Source organism: Zeus faber, assembly GCF_960531495.2.
Source record: "Zeus faber genome assembly, chromosome: 13".
Taxonomy (NCBI): Eukaryota; Metazoa; Chordata; class Actinopteri; order Zeiformes; family Zeidae; genus Zeus; species Zeus faber.
This window is the reverse complement of record NC_137198.1, coordinates 18,881,609-18,901,488: the sequence shown is the minus strand read 5'-3', so window position 1 is coordinate 18,901,488 and position 19,880 is coordinate 18,881,609. Positions and strand designations below refer to the sequence as shown.

Below are 19,880 nucleotides of genomic sequence, written 5' to 3'. Positions count from 1 at the left end.
GTAAAAAACAAACAAACAAACAAAACTAAGTCATCTGTACTTTAATCCAGTAACCCACACACACACGTTGTGCAGTTTGTGTTCCTCACCAGTGCATGGAAAGACGACACAGAGAAGATGCCCAGGCGTCCCAGGGCGGCCTTGGTGGGACGGCTGGCTGTGGCCAGCAGGCTTTTGGGGTTGGGTAGCTCGCCGCCCTGCAGGCTGGCCAGGTAGCAGCGCATGCGAAACAGGTCCATGTTGAACCGCTCCAGGTTCTGCTCCCACTGCTGGATCTGAGGAGGGGGAGGTAGAGAAAAGGCACCATGACGCATGACTTAGAGACTCTTTGATCCGTCACCCGGATATTGACAGATAATGTGGCGACAAGATGGCTGAGGGAGGAAGGGTCGGGTGGTGTGGGGTTATAAAGACAGGAGGGAGGGTGGAAGAGGGTATGTTTGGGTCAAAGGGCTGCATTCCAACAGGCTGTGATTGCTTACAGATGTTGATGGTGGGGGGGCTGCATGTGCTGGTGACGGATGATAGTGAAGGGTGATGGCATGAGAGTATGTTAATTCACATGAATCAATAATAAACGTATCGAGAGGGTGCGCTGACACAATGCAGACCACTTGTTAAACCAGTGGGATTCACACACACACACACACACACACACACACACACACACACACACACACACACACACACACACACACACACACACACACACACACACACACACACAAAATTCCTCATTGCCCACTTTACACAATGTAAAGAATGAAAAACTCGGTTGGAAACATGTTTTAATGGCGACACTATTTAAGCCACCCTCACAAAACTAACCAACTAACGGATGGCATATGCTGTGAGACAGCACCCTGTGGAGTCGTCCTATTAATTCTCACTCAAGCTGATAGCATTTTTTAGGGTTGGAGATGACTTGTGGAGGCGAGTGGGGGAGTTGGAAGGCCATGAGCCCATGACATTCCAAACACCCCACGTAAAGAACCCAGTCAGAACACAAGCGGCCGAACACCGTGGAACACGTAGATCTAGGCGTGCAGCTGGACCCTGTTAATAAGCTATGCCTGGAGATTATCATTGTAGCCATTATTTCCAAACCAAATTTGGATGAAATGGTCTGGAATGCTTATCAAATATCCTGACACTCAGCCATGCCACATATCTCAGTCTTGGGGAAAGATATCCAAGGTAAGGTGTAAGGTGGACCTATCTATCAAAAAATGAAAACTATTCCATTAGCTGTGAAAACACAGGCTACTGTGCATGGTCACAGTTTACCAGGATTTCCAGGTTGTGCGGAGGTTAAGTCCTAACTTCGACTAGCTACGCTGTCGACTCAATCACACAACCTTGCACATAAACCCTCTGATGTAAGCAAATAATCCACTGTACTATTCTAGGGTCATTAAAGACACGGCGGAGTGTTCTGGAGGAATTATGGTGGAATGAAGGGATTGTGGAGAACCTCTAGCAGACATGGGAGGATGACTTTAGATGTTCCGCGAAGCAAAAAAAAGAGTAAACAAGATAAGCCTCCTTCTCAGAAGTGGTCGAGGTAAGGTGATGAAGATAATATGTTTTGGGAAAACTGAAAACAATACCAATATCTATGTCCTTATATCTAAAAATAAAATATCATATGGTAGTAGTTGACTACAAAAGTAGTCACAAAACAAAAGGGTTTTTTTTTAATTCTGTCTGTTCTGCAGTGTGTTTGGCAATGCCAGCGATGAGTCACCCAGCAATATGGAGAGGGAGAATTGTACCCATCTGGCCTCTGTATCCAACTTATTTACTCCCATTTTGGAGCCATTAAGTGAGGCAGGAATGGGCCTTTTCATCAACAGATCCTCATCTCCTCTTACTTCTCCACTTTAACATCTGTCCCAAGCACTCTGGCAAAGCCCTTATGCATAATAGGACTTTTAATGCAACTTGATAGCAGTGTGCATCTGTGTGTGTGTGTGTGTGTGTGTGTGTGTGTGTGTGTGTGTGTGTGTGTGTGTGTGTGTGTGTGTATAGGCAGACTTCAAAAAGAGGTCTTCTAGTGCACGATTTTGCCAAACACGGGCGGGGGTGAGTACATCAAAGTGGTGCCCTATTGGTCCAAGGACAGCTCCCCCACCCGTCTCCTTCCATCACCCCCGAAACCTTAAATCCATCATCAGTCTCAGGGCATCTTTATCAGAAGTCTCGTCCTGCCCCAAAACCCTCTGACCCCATCCCTGGCTCCGCACCAGTCTGTCTCTCTCTCTGTTCTGACCTGGCAGGCTGGGTAGTTGAAAACAGATCCACAAGCAGCCTGATAGACGAGCTCTGATGTCCCCGCCGATTGACACAGCTGCTAACTTTTAAGCCTCTGTACGCGTTACATAGAGGGAGACAAGACTTTTGCTTGACTGGGGTTTAAGAAGATACTCTGCTATCTGCTATTGCCATTCTTGAAGTATCTAAATTAATGTTGGCTCATTGTTGGACCATAGAGAAGCACTTGAAGCGGCTGTCAACCCGCGCCATGATTAAGGAGCCAAAATCTCTATTGCGAATTAATTCAATAGTATTTCTTCCACCTTTCATTTTTGATTGTTGCTGAGTTATAGCTTGTGTTTTCAAATTGTTAGGCTCTCTGTTGAATATAGGCTACTCGGGCTGCGAGGAGGTGGAGAAGGATAATGCATGTTGAGAGCCCCTTTCTGGGAAACATCTGGAATCTCAATCTGACGCCATTGGGAGCTTACTGCTCTGCCCTGGGCCCCCAAGACGTGCTCGGGGACAGGCGCATTTAGGCTGCTTCTCCCACCCACAGCCAAGAATGTGGCTCATGCTTTTGGCAACCAAGTCACAAAGATCTGCATGAAAAAAAAAAAAAAAAAACAATAAGTAGGGCGCCTCATGCAGTGGCTTGACACATTGTGAGGAAAGAGCAGTGTGTCCACAGGCTGAATCAACGTGGCATGAAAAGAGAACACATGATTGGCATTGAACCACACACATGGGTAACACACAAATGCCACTTTCACTTTAAACGATCTGCTGAGCATTACTGGTGCTCACTGAACATATCTGTCAAAATTCTGACTTCTGCGGCATACACCCTTATTGACCCTCCACCCTTACCTGGTTCTCTATGGCTTTGCGGTTCTTGGGGTCATTGACGACGGTCAGCTGCAGCTCCGCCATCTTCTTCATCTTCCCGTCCATGTCGATCTTCTGCAGGAGGCCTCGCAGCTGGCTACGCAGAAGACGGACCGTGTCCTCCTTGCCATGCCTCTTGGCCAGAAGCGAGGCGCTGGCCGAGTGGACGGCGGTCGCCCAGTTCTCCAAGTCCGTCTGGTTGCTGGCCTAAAAAAAAAACAGAGTGGAAGAGTGAGGTCCTTCTTCTCGATTTGCCAACAGCTCCTAAGACCCTGTGTTCATCACTGAAGGGGAGAAGCGGGATGCATCTTTATGAATCATGTATGGCGGGGTCAATTGACTGTCATGGTGTGAATCCAACATAAAGTATGGATTAGGATTAGACATGTATATCTGTAGGCATAACACTTGATCCAACGGAATGAATAAAAGTTAACCAGATTGACAGCAAATTCTTGGCAAACAACTTTGCTTCGTTGCAGATACCGACCAATGCATTGTTCACCAACAAATGCATCCCTTTTCAATCATTTATTATTTTCACAACTTCCAATGTAAATCACTCCCCAGCAACAGATGTCTATGAGAATAGATCCACCTCCTCATGACAAAACGAGCTGTGTGAGTGGAGGAACCATGTGATGGAATTCAGCGCGGTCTCACCCCGGCTTGATTTTATAGAGTGATTCTCACCCACCGTGCATCTGCCTCCGAGGTCGTATCGGCACCATTGCAGCATTTTATTACATGGAGATGTGGACACCGTGACTGGGATTTCACATTGCACACTCGGGGAAGCTTGTAATCATGTGTGGAGCAGCCTAGGAGGCGATCACATGGGCCACGCAGCATGTCAGCAGCGAACTGGGTCAGCGGGCATGCTGGCATGGAAATGTTGTGTGGATATGGGACCCCTTTGCTTGGAAAGTTTGGGCTTTGCTCATTAATTTCTTTGAGATAGATTCAAGCGAAGTGCACAATTTTGAGTCTCAGTCCGTTTAGAAACCACTGACAGAGACATTTAAGTTAGGACATCAGAGAACATTGGATATTCATTGCAGCATGTAGAAGTTCCAAAAACAATGCAGGCAATAAAATTAAATCATATACAATAAACAACTGCCATGGACCTCTCACTTTCTTGGCCAGAGATACTTTTTGGGATGCAATCAATGAACACATGCCATCTTGATTTGTGTCTGCCCTGTGCTTCACCTGGAAAAGATAGACATCTCCGTAGGAGTTGCTGAGGCAGAAGACGTTCTCCTTCTTGGGGTGCTCCGGCACCGCCTGGACGATGCTGTCCTCGGCCAGCAGGGCGTAGCGGGGGGACAGCTCGTGTTCCGGCGAGCCCTTGCCGTAAGTCTCGTAGAACAACAACGTACACCCTGGAAGAAGTGGAAGCGACAGGAGTCAGACAGATTGGTGAAGTGGTAGAATAAGAGGAAAAGAGGCAGGCGGGGAGGGACCAACCGAAGAAGGGAGAATTGTCGCCTGAACTTGAAAATATCTCAGGGTAGATCATTAGGAGACGAGTTGCTTGGGGCTACAAAAACACGCTGTCCTTTCTCTACAGCCTTATCATTAGCAGACACCATTCCCTTGTTACACCCTGTATCTGAAAAGAGAACACTACAACAATCTTAGAAATGATGTTCAGCAGGACTGAGCCGTTTATGGCACATGCCAGCTCTGAGGCATAACGGCAGCACAAAGCTGCTACTTGGAATCAAAAATATGAATCGAATGTCCTCGCTATTGACCTGGCCTTTGCAGCTAATTTCAAGATGTGCCAGACAGTAAATACTTCAAATAAAGCAGTCTGGTTTCAAAGACAAACATGGACTCTTGATTGTGGGCCTTTACATTCCTGGTCCCAGTGCCGATACGCATATACAACCGAAACCGCAACATACACCCACACACAGGCTTGAAGCTTATCCATTTAGCTTTCAAAAACAACAATATAATTCCCTCTAAGCTTTTTGTGTAGCAGTGGAGTGCACAGGATCAGTCAATGGCAAGTATAACGTCGCAGGCAGGATTGCCATTAATGAAGATGATAAAAACAATGAGAGAACCTCCCATGTTTCGAAATCCAATGATAAATACTTCCATTGGGACATTGCAGTTCTACTGTTTCCATGAGCCACTGCTGAGCAGGCCACACTAATCTTGAGTACCTGCCCACTAATTCCCCAGTGAAATATAATAAATGAATCTTAAAAAAAAAAAAGGGATACAAAGAAAGTTCCCTTAAACGTAGCCAATAATTCCAGCATTTGCAAGAGAATAATCTGTTGCCTCGTGATTGTTGTTGTTTATCCATGAGATATGACTTTGTATCATACCACCAAGAGTACTCATAGTTCTTTGTTGAATACAGCAAGGACAAAAGTACCGCAGTGAAACTGACTAATAGCAAGCTGTTTTTGAAATTCAATATCAAGGAGAAAAAACGCCAGCTCCAAAATGACACAAATTAACTGCCTTACCCTGCAACATGTGTCTCAGCTCACCTTTCAGAGTCACCCAGTACTGCTTCCACTTGCGGCGGGACACCAGCTCCAGTTTGCGGTCCTTGTTCAAGGTGAGGAGGGGCTTGAAGGAGAGCCAGCCGGCACGCCTCACCACGCCCTGCTCCTTTTCAAACAGCAGGTCCAGCTGCTCCAGGGATCCCTCGGCCGACTCACTGCTGCTCCCACCTTCCTCCTCCTCTGTGCCTGTGGACGGGTCTCCCCTCTCTCCGGCTTTTCCGCTCCCCTGGCCGGTGCCCGTCTCTAGCTCCCTCATAAAGTTCTCGTAGATGTTCTGCCGGATGGCATCGCTGGTGGCATGGTGAAGGGCTCCCGACGAATGGGCCCTGGAAGCCCCTGGGAACCAGAGCAGGCTGGAGACCTGAGAGGGTGAGCTGGTGTCTGCTGTCAGGCCATCGACCCCGCTGTCAAACGCCTCACTGTTTTCCTTATACCTCTGCTCCTGTCAGGACACACAGGGTAAAAGAGAGAGTGAGAGGAAGGAAATGAGAAGAAAAATAAGAGAACTGTGAAATTATCGGATGGAAGGAGGAATGGGAGACAATGGTATAGAAGAGGGTAAAGGAAAAGTGAACAGCATGAGAGTATAGCAAACACTGGGAGGGAGATCAGCAAGTGCTCTGTAATTCTCTGCAATGCACGTATTTATTTGGAGAACTTGCAAAACATTAAATTCAAGTTAAACCACTCAATCCCACTTCAAAGTCTGCATTAGGATCGCTAATTGTTCCCCTGAGATGAGAAAGTGGGGCGACTTGGCTGTGATGGCAGCCGGGTAGTCGGAAGGCCTTGAGGGTTTGACAGTTCCATGTGATGTAGGGTTTGCAGTGGCTTGACGATTCCGTAGAAGAACACTTGATGGAATTGTGTTTCTTTCTCGGATGATGAGACCCTACCTGCACTTGACTAGATTGCAGCATTGATTTTTCTCCCAGCGAAAGAATGAAGTGCTCTCTACATCGCCATGTGCAGACAAATAATTTGTCACCAATGTTGGCGCTCCCCACTGCCATGGAGTTTTTCTTGTGTCTTATTCTTCGACCCCCCAGTCTCACTCTCATCACCCTTCTCAGTTAACCCTCTGTATCATGTTATTTTCCTCTCTCTGATATTTTGCTGACAATCCTCAGTGACCTAATCCTTCAGGGCCGGAATAAGTACCACGTGCATAGCTGTGATCTATGTTTATGTGTGCCGCTGGAGAATGTTAGATGCTGAGCATTGGCTTGGTCCAGCTCAAGCCTCCGTTTTCCCCCTCTTGCCTGCACAGCTGTGCTTTACCAGCCTTTGCATGCGTCTCCCTTTTCTCTTCCTCTCCCAGATGCTTTTAATTACCAGTGGGCTGTGGCTCCTTGGCTCTGGGGTCACAGAGTGACCTTTTTTACCCACTAAAGAGGATCCAGAGCCAGAACTGTTCCTGGTTCTGGGCGATCCGATGAAAGGAGGCAGTTTGTCGAGACTCGGGGAATATATGGTCACTGGGGTTAAGTGGGCAGGACTGAGGAAATCCATACTTTCTTGAAGAAACTCCCTTTGAGTGGAGAAGAATCAAAGGTACCCCACTGCCTCATTGCGAGCCTCATCCAGAAATGTCAACCATGACAGATCCATATTTCATAATGGATTTATCAACAGCCAGGAAATAACAATTAAGCAACGTCAATCTTAGCTTGAAAGTGCTGTTAAAAAGTGTTTTTGATGATTCCATCAAAGGATGCATTTATCTCTAAAAATAGAGCCTGCCTAATGACAGTTTGTTACCATGACCCAGTTTTGGCTATGAATCATAGTGTATATAGAGACACAGATTTGGGAGGGGTGCTTTTTGTGTAATTGCCTCTTGAAGTTTTGTGGGGACTTCTGAAGGCAGGAGGTTAATAAGGCCCATGTTGCCACCTTCTTAGATAGATCTTAGACTCTAGATATAAACTGCTATCGCCAGGGGTAAATCTGTAGGTCCTAGCATGCTCCCAAAACCAGTTAAGCACCAGCACATGCCATCAGATTAGCAAGGCCTTCTCGATGAGCTGGAGGCTTAGAGGGACCAGCTAATGTAAAGTGAAAGCAGTGAACCCAACCATCTCAGACAACTCACACTACAATACTCAAAGGAATAAACCTTGATGTAAGGTTACTTCATCAACAGCCGTAGTGGCCTTCTTTCCTCCCCAATAGTGTCCAACAGTGTTGGCATAAATGCTTGCAAAAACACAACCAGAGCTGATCTATCAACCTACACTCAGAAGCCTAGCCAAGAGAAAAGAACAGTGCTTTCTAGATCGGCTGGCAATGTTTGCATACATACTGGATTACTGCAGAATAAATATTATATCAATATATAATAATTTTGTTTACTTCCTGTGTGAGAATTTTTAGTTTATGTTCTTTTTCTTTTCCTATTGCGTTGCCGATTCCATGCTTATCTGGCTTGTTGGAATACGCAGTCACGCATCTTTGTTTGTGCCTCTGCAGTTTTAATTTGACAGTTTCCCTTGATGGTTGTTGAACAGAAGGTGATAGTGAATCACATTATGGGCAAATTAAGTGTACCCCATAGTGATGAAGTCATTTGTTTCTTTAATTTTGGGACAAAAACAGGAATAGGAAGACTCAGTTCATTTATCCAGATTTCTCCACTTTTCACAGAAGGATGCTCACAGGGGGATGATTTTATATAGGAATGGAACTGGGGAAAAGACTGAATAAAGTCTGAAACAGCATAAATCCCTATTAGCAGATTGGTTCACTCAGGGTGGTAGGGTGAGCCCAGAAAATCTCCACAAAACAACAATCACAACTGCCATAAGTCATTCATTAACAGCAGAGGAGGGGGTTTAAATCTTCAGTGGGGACTTAGTTTCACTCTAACAGAGCTTTTCAAAGGCTTACAGCAATTCTCTTGGCACAGCCTGAACAGATTTCTTAAGACATTTAAAAGGCAGAGCTCAATGTATTAGTGTTTTCTGCACTAATTCATCGAGGGGCCAGGCTTAGTTTGAAGAAATGCCCTGTGTGCGATTATTTAGAATGTAACCTTTGTCATATAAATTGTGACAGGGCAGCGGTTATGTGGATAAAATGCTCATAAATGTGCAATACACATCGTTCAGAGCATTCGTTAACTCGCCACCCCTCCCTACCTCCCCTAGGATGTGAGCCAATGTGGTTATAAAATGTTATATATAGAAATAAATTGCATGATCACTACCTTATTAAATTATCAAGTTATGAATTTCTCTATTTGCTCTCTGTATTCATCAAACGGTGTACGCCTTTCAAATATGTCTATATATAATAAACTACTTACCATATCTTATACAAATTATATTTAGGAATACTAATAGGTCAGACTAAATGACTGCATAAACTATAGAGAACATGCTTTTAGCCTTTAACATAACCATGAATTTGCTAGCTTTACCACATTTCTTTATCAATCGTTCGGTCAATATTTCAAAACGTCCCACAACAATCCCACTCATCTTCATGAAAGAAAATCTGAATCCACCCACCAAGAGTAAGTCATCATGAAATTTGCAGACCAGCCCTTGGTTTCTTCTCCTCAAAGAATCATCCATGCTTTATGCTGCATCAAACCAGCACTTCTTGTCCCTTTCCCGCTCCCTCTGAAGACAAACCACACAGCACTGGCTCCCGTGCACATTTTATTTTGTGCCACCCCATTGTGTCCTACCCTCAGACAGCTGGTGTTGTGCTGCTAAGGACCAGAACATGGCGATAAGGTCCCGGTCGTGCCAGGCTGACCGCTGAGGACCTGCAGCTCAATGGTAAAAAACCTCTTCAGCCAGGAAACTGTATCCATGTTGCTGTCAAGGATGCCCTCTCAGGCCTAATAAGCTAGGGAGTTTCTCCAACTCACCACTATTTCCCACAGAATTTGATTTATTTGTGGTAGTCGCGGACCGTGGGGGCGGTGGGGTTGCGTTTTTGATCAACGATTATTATAGAGGGCTTTAATGCATGACAGTAATGACAGATGAATGAATCTGAGGCAATATTTCTTTATTATTCCTATTTTTGTCAAAAAATTAATTTATCACATAATATAACAAATAACTGACAGTTTTTATGAACCGGACATTATTGGTAGTGAAAACTTTTACAACCCGCCTCTTTTATCTGATTGGCTAAGCGACCATAATGTGACATTGACAAGCGCCGCTGCTGTTTGGCTCTTGACCAAAAGTTCAGAAGGCGAGTCGCATGGGAGAGGAAAGCCTATTCAGCCCTATTCCTCTGTATGAGGTATAGGGAGAGAAATCTGAATGATTAATCCAATTCAAACCGAAATCACAATGTAATAGAACACAATTTTCAAATCGCAACGGCTGCAATTAACAAAAAAACAAAAGTGTTTTGTTATGTCACACAATTGTGGCTCTTTAAAGTTTTATTTAAAATTAAATTTAAAAAAAATCAAATTTTGTCTGAGACATTTGTCTGCAGTATTTAAAACTGAATTTCTCATTAGACACATCAACCTATGGAGGCTTTGAGAGAGAGCGCAACAATAGAGAATGATCGCTTAACTGTGTGATAAATGGCTGATCACCTGGTTTCCACTGGCATTTTTATTATTGATTATTCGTATTTAATTATATTATTACGATATATAAGTAGTAATCTGGAGCTGCAACTTTAACAAGACCAACAGTGCCCTGCGAGACCACCCTGTCCAAATCCTCCATCGGCTTCCACACTCCATGCAATTAATAAATAGAAAAAACAACTTTAATATCAATCCACGGTTTTTATTTAAGCCATTTAACTTAATTTAAGTACGATACTCCAGAGAACGCAGCATCAGTGCAAAAACCCAAGCCACAGCAGACATGCGCAGTAGAGTCGGCTTGCCGCTTTCTATCCATAACTTCCGGTTTTCTGTGTCCCGTCTACATTTGTACATAATTTGTGTATAATAATAAATAATAGATTTGTGGTTGCAATTGTAATAAAAACATGGTAATAATAATAGGGTAATGGTAATAATAACAAATTGCAATTATTGCATATATGACGCTTTTCATTTCTCTATAACATAATACTTGTAGCCTTATTTTTAAATGCATAATGGTTTGATGGAAGGACCTTTGGGAAATTTGGCTCTTGCGAAAATATTTTTTGTTAATGTGGCTCCTGAGCTGGGAAAGGTTGAGTACCACTGCTATAGAATGATGTATTGCTTGTGTTTAGTGAATAATACAGAAGATTAGGGGGGGAAAAAACAAAAAAAAAAAACAGAGGATTTCAAGATGCGCGCTCCAAATGATTATTTTTAGTTACGGCGCGTGTGGCAGTTTCGGAGCACTGGACACTGGATATTTCAGCAGCTCTGGCATGGCACCTACTGTAAATGAGCCACCGCAATCTGCATTGCAATTCCGTCCGGTAGATATAGAGAATAAACAGAAGGGATGGTGAAGAGAGAGAGGAGGGGCTAAGTGAATCAATGCGCTGTGCGTAGCCCTACAATGAAATACAATTTCACGCATTTTAAATAGTAAAAAAAAAAAAATGTAAAATCAATATGTGGCGGTCAATGTTGATATTGTGGTTGGTCTCCACAAATAAATTAATGTATGGGAAACACTCTCTGCAAGAACCCTGTGACACACAGAAGGATGTGGTCATTGTTAGGCTGCCAATGTTAGAACAATATTCTAGGAGCAAGCAAAATAACTGAAGGACAAATAAAAAAAACTTCAAACAGTACAGAATAATAACAATTTTCGAAAAAATTAATAAAAATATAAATGTTTTAGTCTCACTAACCTGAGATTTTCTCTTCTTTCGACTGATGCTACCTGTCCAGTCGCTGAGACGTCTGATGCGATTCTTGATGGAGTCTTTCTTCTGAAAGCCAAACTCTGGCCCAACCTGGTACTGGTCTGGGCACTGGTCCAAGTCCTCACTCAGTGTGTGGGCTTTTGGCCTGCGGCAGGGCAGGGTGTATGAGGAGTACTGCCGAGCCTCAAGGCACTCTTCCTCTGCAGGAACATCCAAAACAGATGCAAAAGAAGCACGGTGTGGTCTCTGGCCAAGATGGGCCTCCTGAAATTGTGACGACAGGTCCTTAGCTGTGGGGAAGGTGGCGGCCATTGTTTGGTCTCTGTAGAGGTCTGTGATGGACACTGGAGGAGACTGTTTGCTTAAGGAAACAAGCTGTTGCCCAGGGGAGGGCACCAGCGTCCTTCCAGCAGAACAAGGGTGCTCCTGTTCACAGAGTTCTGCGCCTTGCCCCCAGGGAGAGTCATACCACGAGCCTTCGGAGCTCAGTGAGCTTCCTTTGCTGGTCCTGGCTGTGGAGGAGGTAGAAGCTGGGGGAGGACCACTGCAGTGGACCTCAGGCCGTCTACCACCAGAGCATGCCGGACTGGGGGTAGAGGCGGAGTCCAGGTTGGGCGAGAACTTGAGGAGTTGTACAGGACCGGAGGCCTCATCAACTATTAGGGCACTGCCAGAGGTGTTGGTGAATTCTACCCTGAGGCTTCCATCCTTCTTGATCACCACCCGTGGACTGCTCTGTTCCTCCAAACCTTTGTGCCCATCACTGTGTCCATTCAGGGGGCGTCCGTTGAGCTCAGCCCCATATGGATTGTCTTCATAGTCATCAGTAACATGCCTCCCTGACAGACCTAGTCCAGGCGATCCACACCAGTGACGTTCCTTTGGACTACCCCTGGCTCCCTTAGAGACATAGTCATAGTGTCGGGTGGAGTAAGGCTGGCGGCTTTTTGGAGGAGACAGACAGCCACGGCCCACAGACCTGGCTTTGTACCCTGATCCTTCAGGGGCATTTTTCCACCACGTGTGTGGTGACAGAACATCTTCTTTGGTGGAGCGCAACTTTAGTGAGTATGGCTTTTGTTTGCCAGGGAAGATCAAGCTGGTGCTCTTGGGTCCCTGGATACTGTATTGGCTATCTGAATTCCCCATTGCTACCTAAAAGATAAAAAAAAGTAAAACGCAAAATCATCCTACATCATCATATCATACACTTAACAGCATTATAATAATGGTTAATTTATGGCAAGCCAATTATTCAAGATGCAGTGTACAAATAAATATATTTCCAGTGATAAAAGTTGCTGATGGCTGTTGGAACAATACAGTGTTATGATCCACTCAAACATTATTGTCCCACATTTTATTTTGATAGACATACATATTACAACACTTCTGCCCAGTGTCAAACAGGAGATGTAAGTTTGAAAAATAGGCTCCTGCTACTATAATGTGTGACAGAACAAAGCAAAAGCACTTGACCCAGACTTGAATTAGTGATGAAGAGAAATGCCCAGATAGACATTGCAATGTTGGTTCAGGGTACCATCATGTTCACATAAATGTACTGGCATGATTCTTGCACACTAAAAGACTGCACAGTGGTGTCTCCTCTTCTACCATGATTACACAACAGCCCATGTTAATAGCGAATGCTTTCAACTGCAAGAAATTAAGTGTTTTTCCCTCTGCATAAATTTTAACGGATCCAACACTTTTCTAAAATATTTTAGATAAGAGTTTGGTCGGTTGTTCAGACTCACCTCTTTACAGTCATTTGTCAGAGCGTAGAATTCACGCGTTCATGATTATCTGTGCCGCGTGTCTCAAAGCGCACCCTTCCCTTCGGTGTCAAGCTCATCTGAGAGAGAGAGAAAAAAACACAGAAAGCAGCTGGCTTAGACTCCTATCTTGTCATGGTTACACAGCCCTCCATGTACATGCTTTATGTTTGATAACAGGTGTGCCAATTAGAGTCATCCTAATCCACAGCCACAAGGGACAACAATATTTAACATGTAGGCACTGAGGTCACACTCTGTTCAGATACACAAAAGCAGATCAGAAAGAAAAGAAAAACATTTTCCAATACTAGTTTGTCATGCACATTTTTTTTTTCTTCTTTTTTTAAATGCCTATTCTTGAAGTAATACAATTCTGGGGGGTAGTTAAGAGATAGTAGATGCAGAAAACAAACCATAAAATAAACTTACTGACAAAAATAAAAAGTTGCTTCTCAGCTCTAGTGAACAATGTTGTTGATTCCAACCAACATGAAATTCTTAGCAGTATCCCCATATGTCCATTCAACCAAGGTCTATAGAAACCGTACAGTGTCAGAGTGCCAACCCAGCTCTGTGACTCCTGAGGAAAGTTACTCCACCTCTCCTAAGTCCAGCCCTCCTGGTACTGCCCACCAAACTAAACATTACTTGCATTTTTCCAAATGCGCTCTGCTCGATGACGTCGTCTTTGACGGGGTTGGGAACGTTTTTGAAAGCCTGCTACAGTTTATGCCGCTGTTTATTTTTAAAAGTTAACACTCCCACTCTTCCAACCCCCACCCCTCCACAACGAATTTGTCAGCAGGGGGGGAAGGGTTCCAAACCCCAAAAACAGCTGGAGAGCTTTCTTTGCCACATTGACAGGCGTCTCGGATACAGCATGACTCTGCTGTGTGTGTAATATAACCCGCTTACATGCATGTAGCTCATGCTCCAGGAAGGCTTTCAAACTGAGCTTACTCTGCGGTGCCTCTCAACAAATGTACAGTATGTGAGGTTACAGTGTAAGCAACCCACTGCCAAGAGCTCTAACCTTGGGGATTAAGTGATCTACAGCATTAACAGAGTTTATCTCTCCTGCTTAGATGCACCTTGCCTTGTGAGGTGGTATTAAAGAGTGCTAGTTCACTGAGCAAATGGACTACTGTGTACGGTGTGCACACTGGGCTCTGGGAAAAATGGGTAGGGTGGACGGGGCAGGTAGGGTTTGAGAGTTATGCCACATGACCCCAGAGTCCTAAAACAGAGTTCAAAAGTGATGTGCGGTATCATGAAAAACAACAAATATGAAAGCTATCAATGGAAATACTGATTAAATCAAAGTGTATATCTCCCACTCATCTGTGTTAAATTAAGCATGAAAAAATAGCTAATGACTGAAAGCATTACCATGCACAAAACTATCAGTTTCAATGCAGTTTCAAGGTCTGGGAACAAACTTGAACTAGTACACTTAAGCTGGTCAGAGGATCAAAATAACACGGCTTACCAAAGTATTGTGTAAGAGAGATGGATGGAAGAATGCAGTGTGACTACGTATGGTGAGAGGCCACCTTTATGCCATGTGCACCTTACTCTTCAAACAGAACGAAACGTTATAAGGTCAGGTTTTCTTTTGGGCTCTTCACCAGCCGTTTGGCTAAAGACGCTGGGATCCATCCATCTCTTGGACCCTTGGGTGCATAGTCAACCACACTCGTTAAGTGCCCACACCCCATGTTAAGTGCCCAAGTTGCCCTCATTGACCTTCAGGAAGCTGTGGAAAAAATGAATGATCTCTCAGATGACAAGATTTCCTATTCAGCCTTCAACTTGATGTTCACCATGTGACCATCTGACTGCCCACATTGGTGGAAAGCTGAAGAGCATTGCAAACAGAGGAATATTTTGCCAATTGTCTAGCATCATGGAATCGAAAATTCCAAGGGCAAAGACTCTGAAGTCTTTCCAATGAATGAACAGAAACTAAACAAAACTTTTTTAAAGTTGACAGGAAGAGAGCAGCTGCAGTCAAGGCTGGAGGAGTCTGCATAGAGCTAGTTGTCAAACTTGTTACAATCACCACTTTCTTTCAGCACAACAACTCCTTTCTTACAAAGTTTATTCAGGCGAAGGAAAGACCTCTGGTATGAAAGGCTGAAGGCGTGCCGACATACACACACACAAACACGTACACACGTTTGGCTTCTGGTTCTGGTTGAACTGGAGTATTGTAGTCGCGTTCGTGGACAACAACAACAACGAAGGGTTTCCTTTTAGCTGCCAACAATCACAGTGCTGACTCTAGACTGCCTCCCTCTTCCCCTTCAGTCTTCTGTTTTACTCAAAAGGCTTCCTTGTGGGCGCTCTGCTCAAGGGGCAAGGGACCATTGCCACCCCACCACTCCCCTGCACACCCCATGACCTGGCATTCACTCCCACACTCGCCCAGGATGACTCCTACATAAGTTCCATGTTTAGTCTGGCCATGTGAGGGTTTTTGTGTATACGTGTCTGTCTGTGTCTTAAGTCGGGAGCCCAAGGTGAATTGAGAGAGAAAAGGGACCACACATTAACATGTCACAAGCCATTTCGCCTAACTCTCTCACTAGAAACGGGAACCAATTCTCACGCACTGGCTGGAGAACAAGGCTAATGATTTTCTGGTCCCTTAGCCTTGAAGGTAAACTTGAGAAACAAAAGCAGTGAAACCAACTATTGACACAGCAGTGTGAAACACATGGCTATTCTACAGAGAGTTGCAGTGTCAAGACTCAGCGTGAAATCACAAGCTCGGGCAGCTTTTAACCCTCTGTGGCATTTCCTCAGAGATAAAGAAGTGTATGCACTGCTGTTTTAGTGGCCAATGAGTTCAGGGGAAACTGACTCCCATTTCCCTGTAAATATGGCCCTATGTAACAATATTGATATAGTTATGACAAAATCAATCAGCGACAACAATGGTACGAACGGTGGCAATAACTGTCAGTAAATCTGAAATCTGATGTCCTACACATTCTAAGTGTGAAAAGAGCTTTATTGCATTCTCATCAGTTTTTCTGTCCTCTGGGATAGGCCATTTGTTTTAAGTGGCTGCAAGCGCAAGCACAAGCACAAGCACAAGCACAATCACAGCGCAATGGGTTCCTCACTCATAATTTCCCTGTGGCATTGGGACTGTGATCTGAAAGGGGTAGTGCACGTAATCCTGCACTCTTTTAGACGTAGCTTAAATTCAAAGCCACGCAAATGAACCGCATGGCTCCCCTTTACTATATGAGAGCGACAGCAACAACAAGAGGAGGAGAAACAGTGCAAATAGTGTTAGTGGAGCCTATGATCGGGGCTTCTCCAGGGAATTTCTGTCATACGAGCTGGACTTTGAGTATCCTGCGGCTATTTGCTTATGAGGAGAGACTTCTATCTATGAATCACTCCCCGCAAGCCCATATTACAATGTGGTGGATTTTACATTATAGCCAAAGACGGTGGACATCCATCAAAGTGCTTGTTAGTGTCCTTTGGACTTTTTCATTATACATTTAGAAGATCTCGCTCTGGCTCCCGACCAGAAATTACATGGCGCCTTTTGAATGATTTATATAGATATGCAGTCAGCATCACAGTGATGCCAGGACAGTCAAAACATTTCCAAACACTTTCTCATAAAATGTGACCCCACTTAACATGCACAAAAAGTGTTTCTGCCAAATTCCTCATGGAACACAAATTATGGCCTAGGTAGTGGTTATCAAACATAACCACGCTCTTATCACACTCTCGAATTTGATATAAGCACATAGTAAAGAAAAGCCTGTGTGAAAGTGAACTAAACTACCCAAGTGAACCAGAAAGCAAATGCAACTTGGACATAAAATGTAGGATACACTAAAATTCTAATTCCAAGTAAAAAAAAAAATATATATATATATATATATAAATATATATATAGTCACTTTCTCAAATTACTTGCCTTCTACTGTGGGCTGTGTACATACTGTAGGATTCATATGAGCAGGAAGATTGAAGACTTTTGAACATAAACAAGTATAAAAAGATATAGACCTGCACTCTGCATCTTTTGCACTCTGGACAACGCTAATCTGCCTTACTTTCACACAAATAAAGGCAGAGACTTTAGCCTACATCTGTGCATCTAGACAAAAGACAATACAAATTAACTTTTTATGCCCCAGACAGACTCCCTGTTAATTCAGTAAATAAAAGAAACAAAGGGATTGGAAGATAAAACGCAGACACCAAAACATCTCTTACCTTTTTGGCCCAGGCTTTAATCTAAAAGCTCTTTGAAGAGCTGGCGAGGAAAATCGAGCTAGTGCTCTCTGATCTCAAAGTGGATTCTGTCCGTGAAGGCTCAGTCCTACAGCAGCGCACACACACACACACACACACACACACACACACACACACACACACACACACACACACACACACACACACACACACACACACACACACACACACACACACACACTGACTCACACAGCCAGACGCACCCTGACACACGTGGAAACTCCCTCCCCCAGAACAGCAAATCACAATCCTTCCAGGGTATCCCTGGGCAACGAAGCGCCCAGAGGAAAAGTAGGAGAGTGACTGAAAAAGCAACCCCCCCCCCCACACACACACACACACACACACAAACGCACACACAAACGCACACACACACTCAGAAGAGGTCTCTCAGAAGTGAAAGTGAAGATGTGTTATAGCACCTCTTCCATTTAAGAGTTTCTTGCAAAATACTCCACTACCAAACAGCCAACGTTGTTTTTTTCCCTTATAGCCCGCTTTTCCATTGGCCAGGCTGAGGGTGCAAAGCTGGTTAGCGCCAAGGCAGTTTTTCCATGGCTGTTTGAGGCAAGGAGCTGGCTGCAGCCCTGGGAGGCATAGCCACAATGACTGGAGCTCTTGTCTGACCCTAAATACCATAATGACCCCAAGAGGGGGCTGTGGAGGCAGCCAGTTAATGGGGAGTGTGTGTGTGTGTGTGTGTGTGTGTGTGTGTGTGTGTGTGTGTGTGTGTGTGTGTGTGTGTGTGTGTGCGCGCGCGCGTGCATGTCCAGCGAAAGAAAGAGTACAGTCGAGTGGGAAGGGACATTATGAAACAAGAAAACAGAGCTCAGTCTTGACAGAAAGAGAGGAATCTGGCTAGAGGGTTTTTCAGGGAGACAGGGAGCCAAAACGGTTTCATTTCATGAAGCTAATCAAAGCACGACCAAATGCGTCGGGACATTCTTCGGAATTAACATTTCTGCAGTGTGCTCCAGTATGTCCTGTCTAACCTAGGTTCTATCCCAGTGGAGCCAAAGTGACCGCGTCCGGCCTTCACAAACACACATGCCTTCATTTGCCCATGACTTACATAGCTGTGGTCACACGTTCAAAGAGGACCCATTCAGAAAAGCCCACGCCACGACTACAAGATCAACTGGATAAGGCCTGCCAGTCCTTTAACGTCAGGAGTCGGTTGTTTATTTCAAACAAAATAAAATAGTCATTTGGTGCTGACAATCAAATAGTCAATTTTAGGCATTGATTGATTGGCAATTAAAGCATTTACTCAACTTTTTTAGGACAGAAGTAACTGGCTTCATGACTACTTAAATTCATGTCCACACCATGCCGTGTGACAACAACTGTTGAAGATTCTTGCAACCACTGGCAGCATTGAGATGTTAGTGCCACAGAGAGGGCTACAACATGAGCAGAGTTCCCACATCCAAAGATATTGTTAACACCTCAATTGTCTCCTTGCCTGATTCTGGACACCTACTTAAAAAGGCCCTTTTCCCACTTTGGATGAAGGCTACTAAAGGGTGAGTCAACAACAGGCTTGGAGTGACAGATGCACAAAGCAGCTAACAAACTGGAGAATGAGAGTGTGGGACCAAGAAGGAGCCCAGTGATGCATATTCATACCGAGCAGGTGCAAAATCGGATTGCACTCTTCCAAATAAAATGACCCATAATCAAGACCCATTAGGGCCCTTAACAAGCTCTCCAGGGTCAAATCAAATCCCATTGTGCGCAAGAGATTCACCCTTCGCTCCAGTCTTTGTATCCACCAACGTATCCTCACGATAGGAACCTTCACGGACCTTGATCAATGACACTTAAGGGATAATGGCACTCGATCAGTGATTCTCAAACTTATTTTTCGTAGTGTACCCCTCTAAGAGCTTTTTTTCAGCTGAGTACCCCCTTCACTGGCATTGGGAGAACAAAGAAAATGAACATAAATTATGTATTTATTATAAATATATTATATAAATTATAATTATGAACTTATGTACTGTCGTATGTGTTTTTTTTTACATTTTACATAAACAGTGTATATATATATATATATATATATATATATATATAAAAACACCATTCTTTTTTTAAACTTTTTTTTTGGATTACCCCCTACATAGCCCCATTTGGAAAACACTGCACTAGACAACAGAGTGCAATGGGCTGTAATGATTTTTCTCTCTCTCCTGAAATGTTTTTGTTTTTTTTCATGAAAGTGCTCACAATAAGTCAAGTTTGGTGTTGTGCAGGTGACTGAAAGCACTCATGAGGTCTAAATCCAAGGCCTACTTCCCTAAGTGCAGCGGAGGAG

The 19,880-nt window shown here is 44.1% G+C and overlaps 1 protein-coding gene across 1 annotated transcript in view; it reads right to left on the bottom strand.

Annotated features, from left to right (window-relative positions):
• Window positions 1-19,880, bottom strand: part of tiam2a (TIAM Rac1 associated GEF 2a) — a 79,922-nt gene that overhangs the window by 40,140 nt on the left and 19,902 nt on the right. The window contains exons 2-7 of the mRNA XM_080013058.1: window positions 13,250-13,347; window positions 11,475-12,644; window positions 5,664-6,123; window positions 4,360-4,532; window positions 3,127-3,351; window positions 90-275 (exon numbers count right to left, since the gene is read on the bottom strand). Of these exons, the coding sequence (XP_079869184.1) occupies window positions 90-275; window positions 3,127-3,351; window positions 4,360-4,532; window positions 5,664-6,123; window positions 11,475-12,638 (2,208 nt within the window). The 5' untranslated portion in view covers window positions 12,639-12,644; window positions 13,250-13,347. The remainder of the gene's footprint in view (window positions 1-89; window positions 276-3,126; window positions 3,352-4,359; window positions 4,533-5,663; window positions 6,124-11,474; window positions 12,645-13,249; window positions 13,348-19,880) is intronic.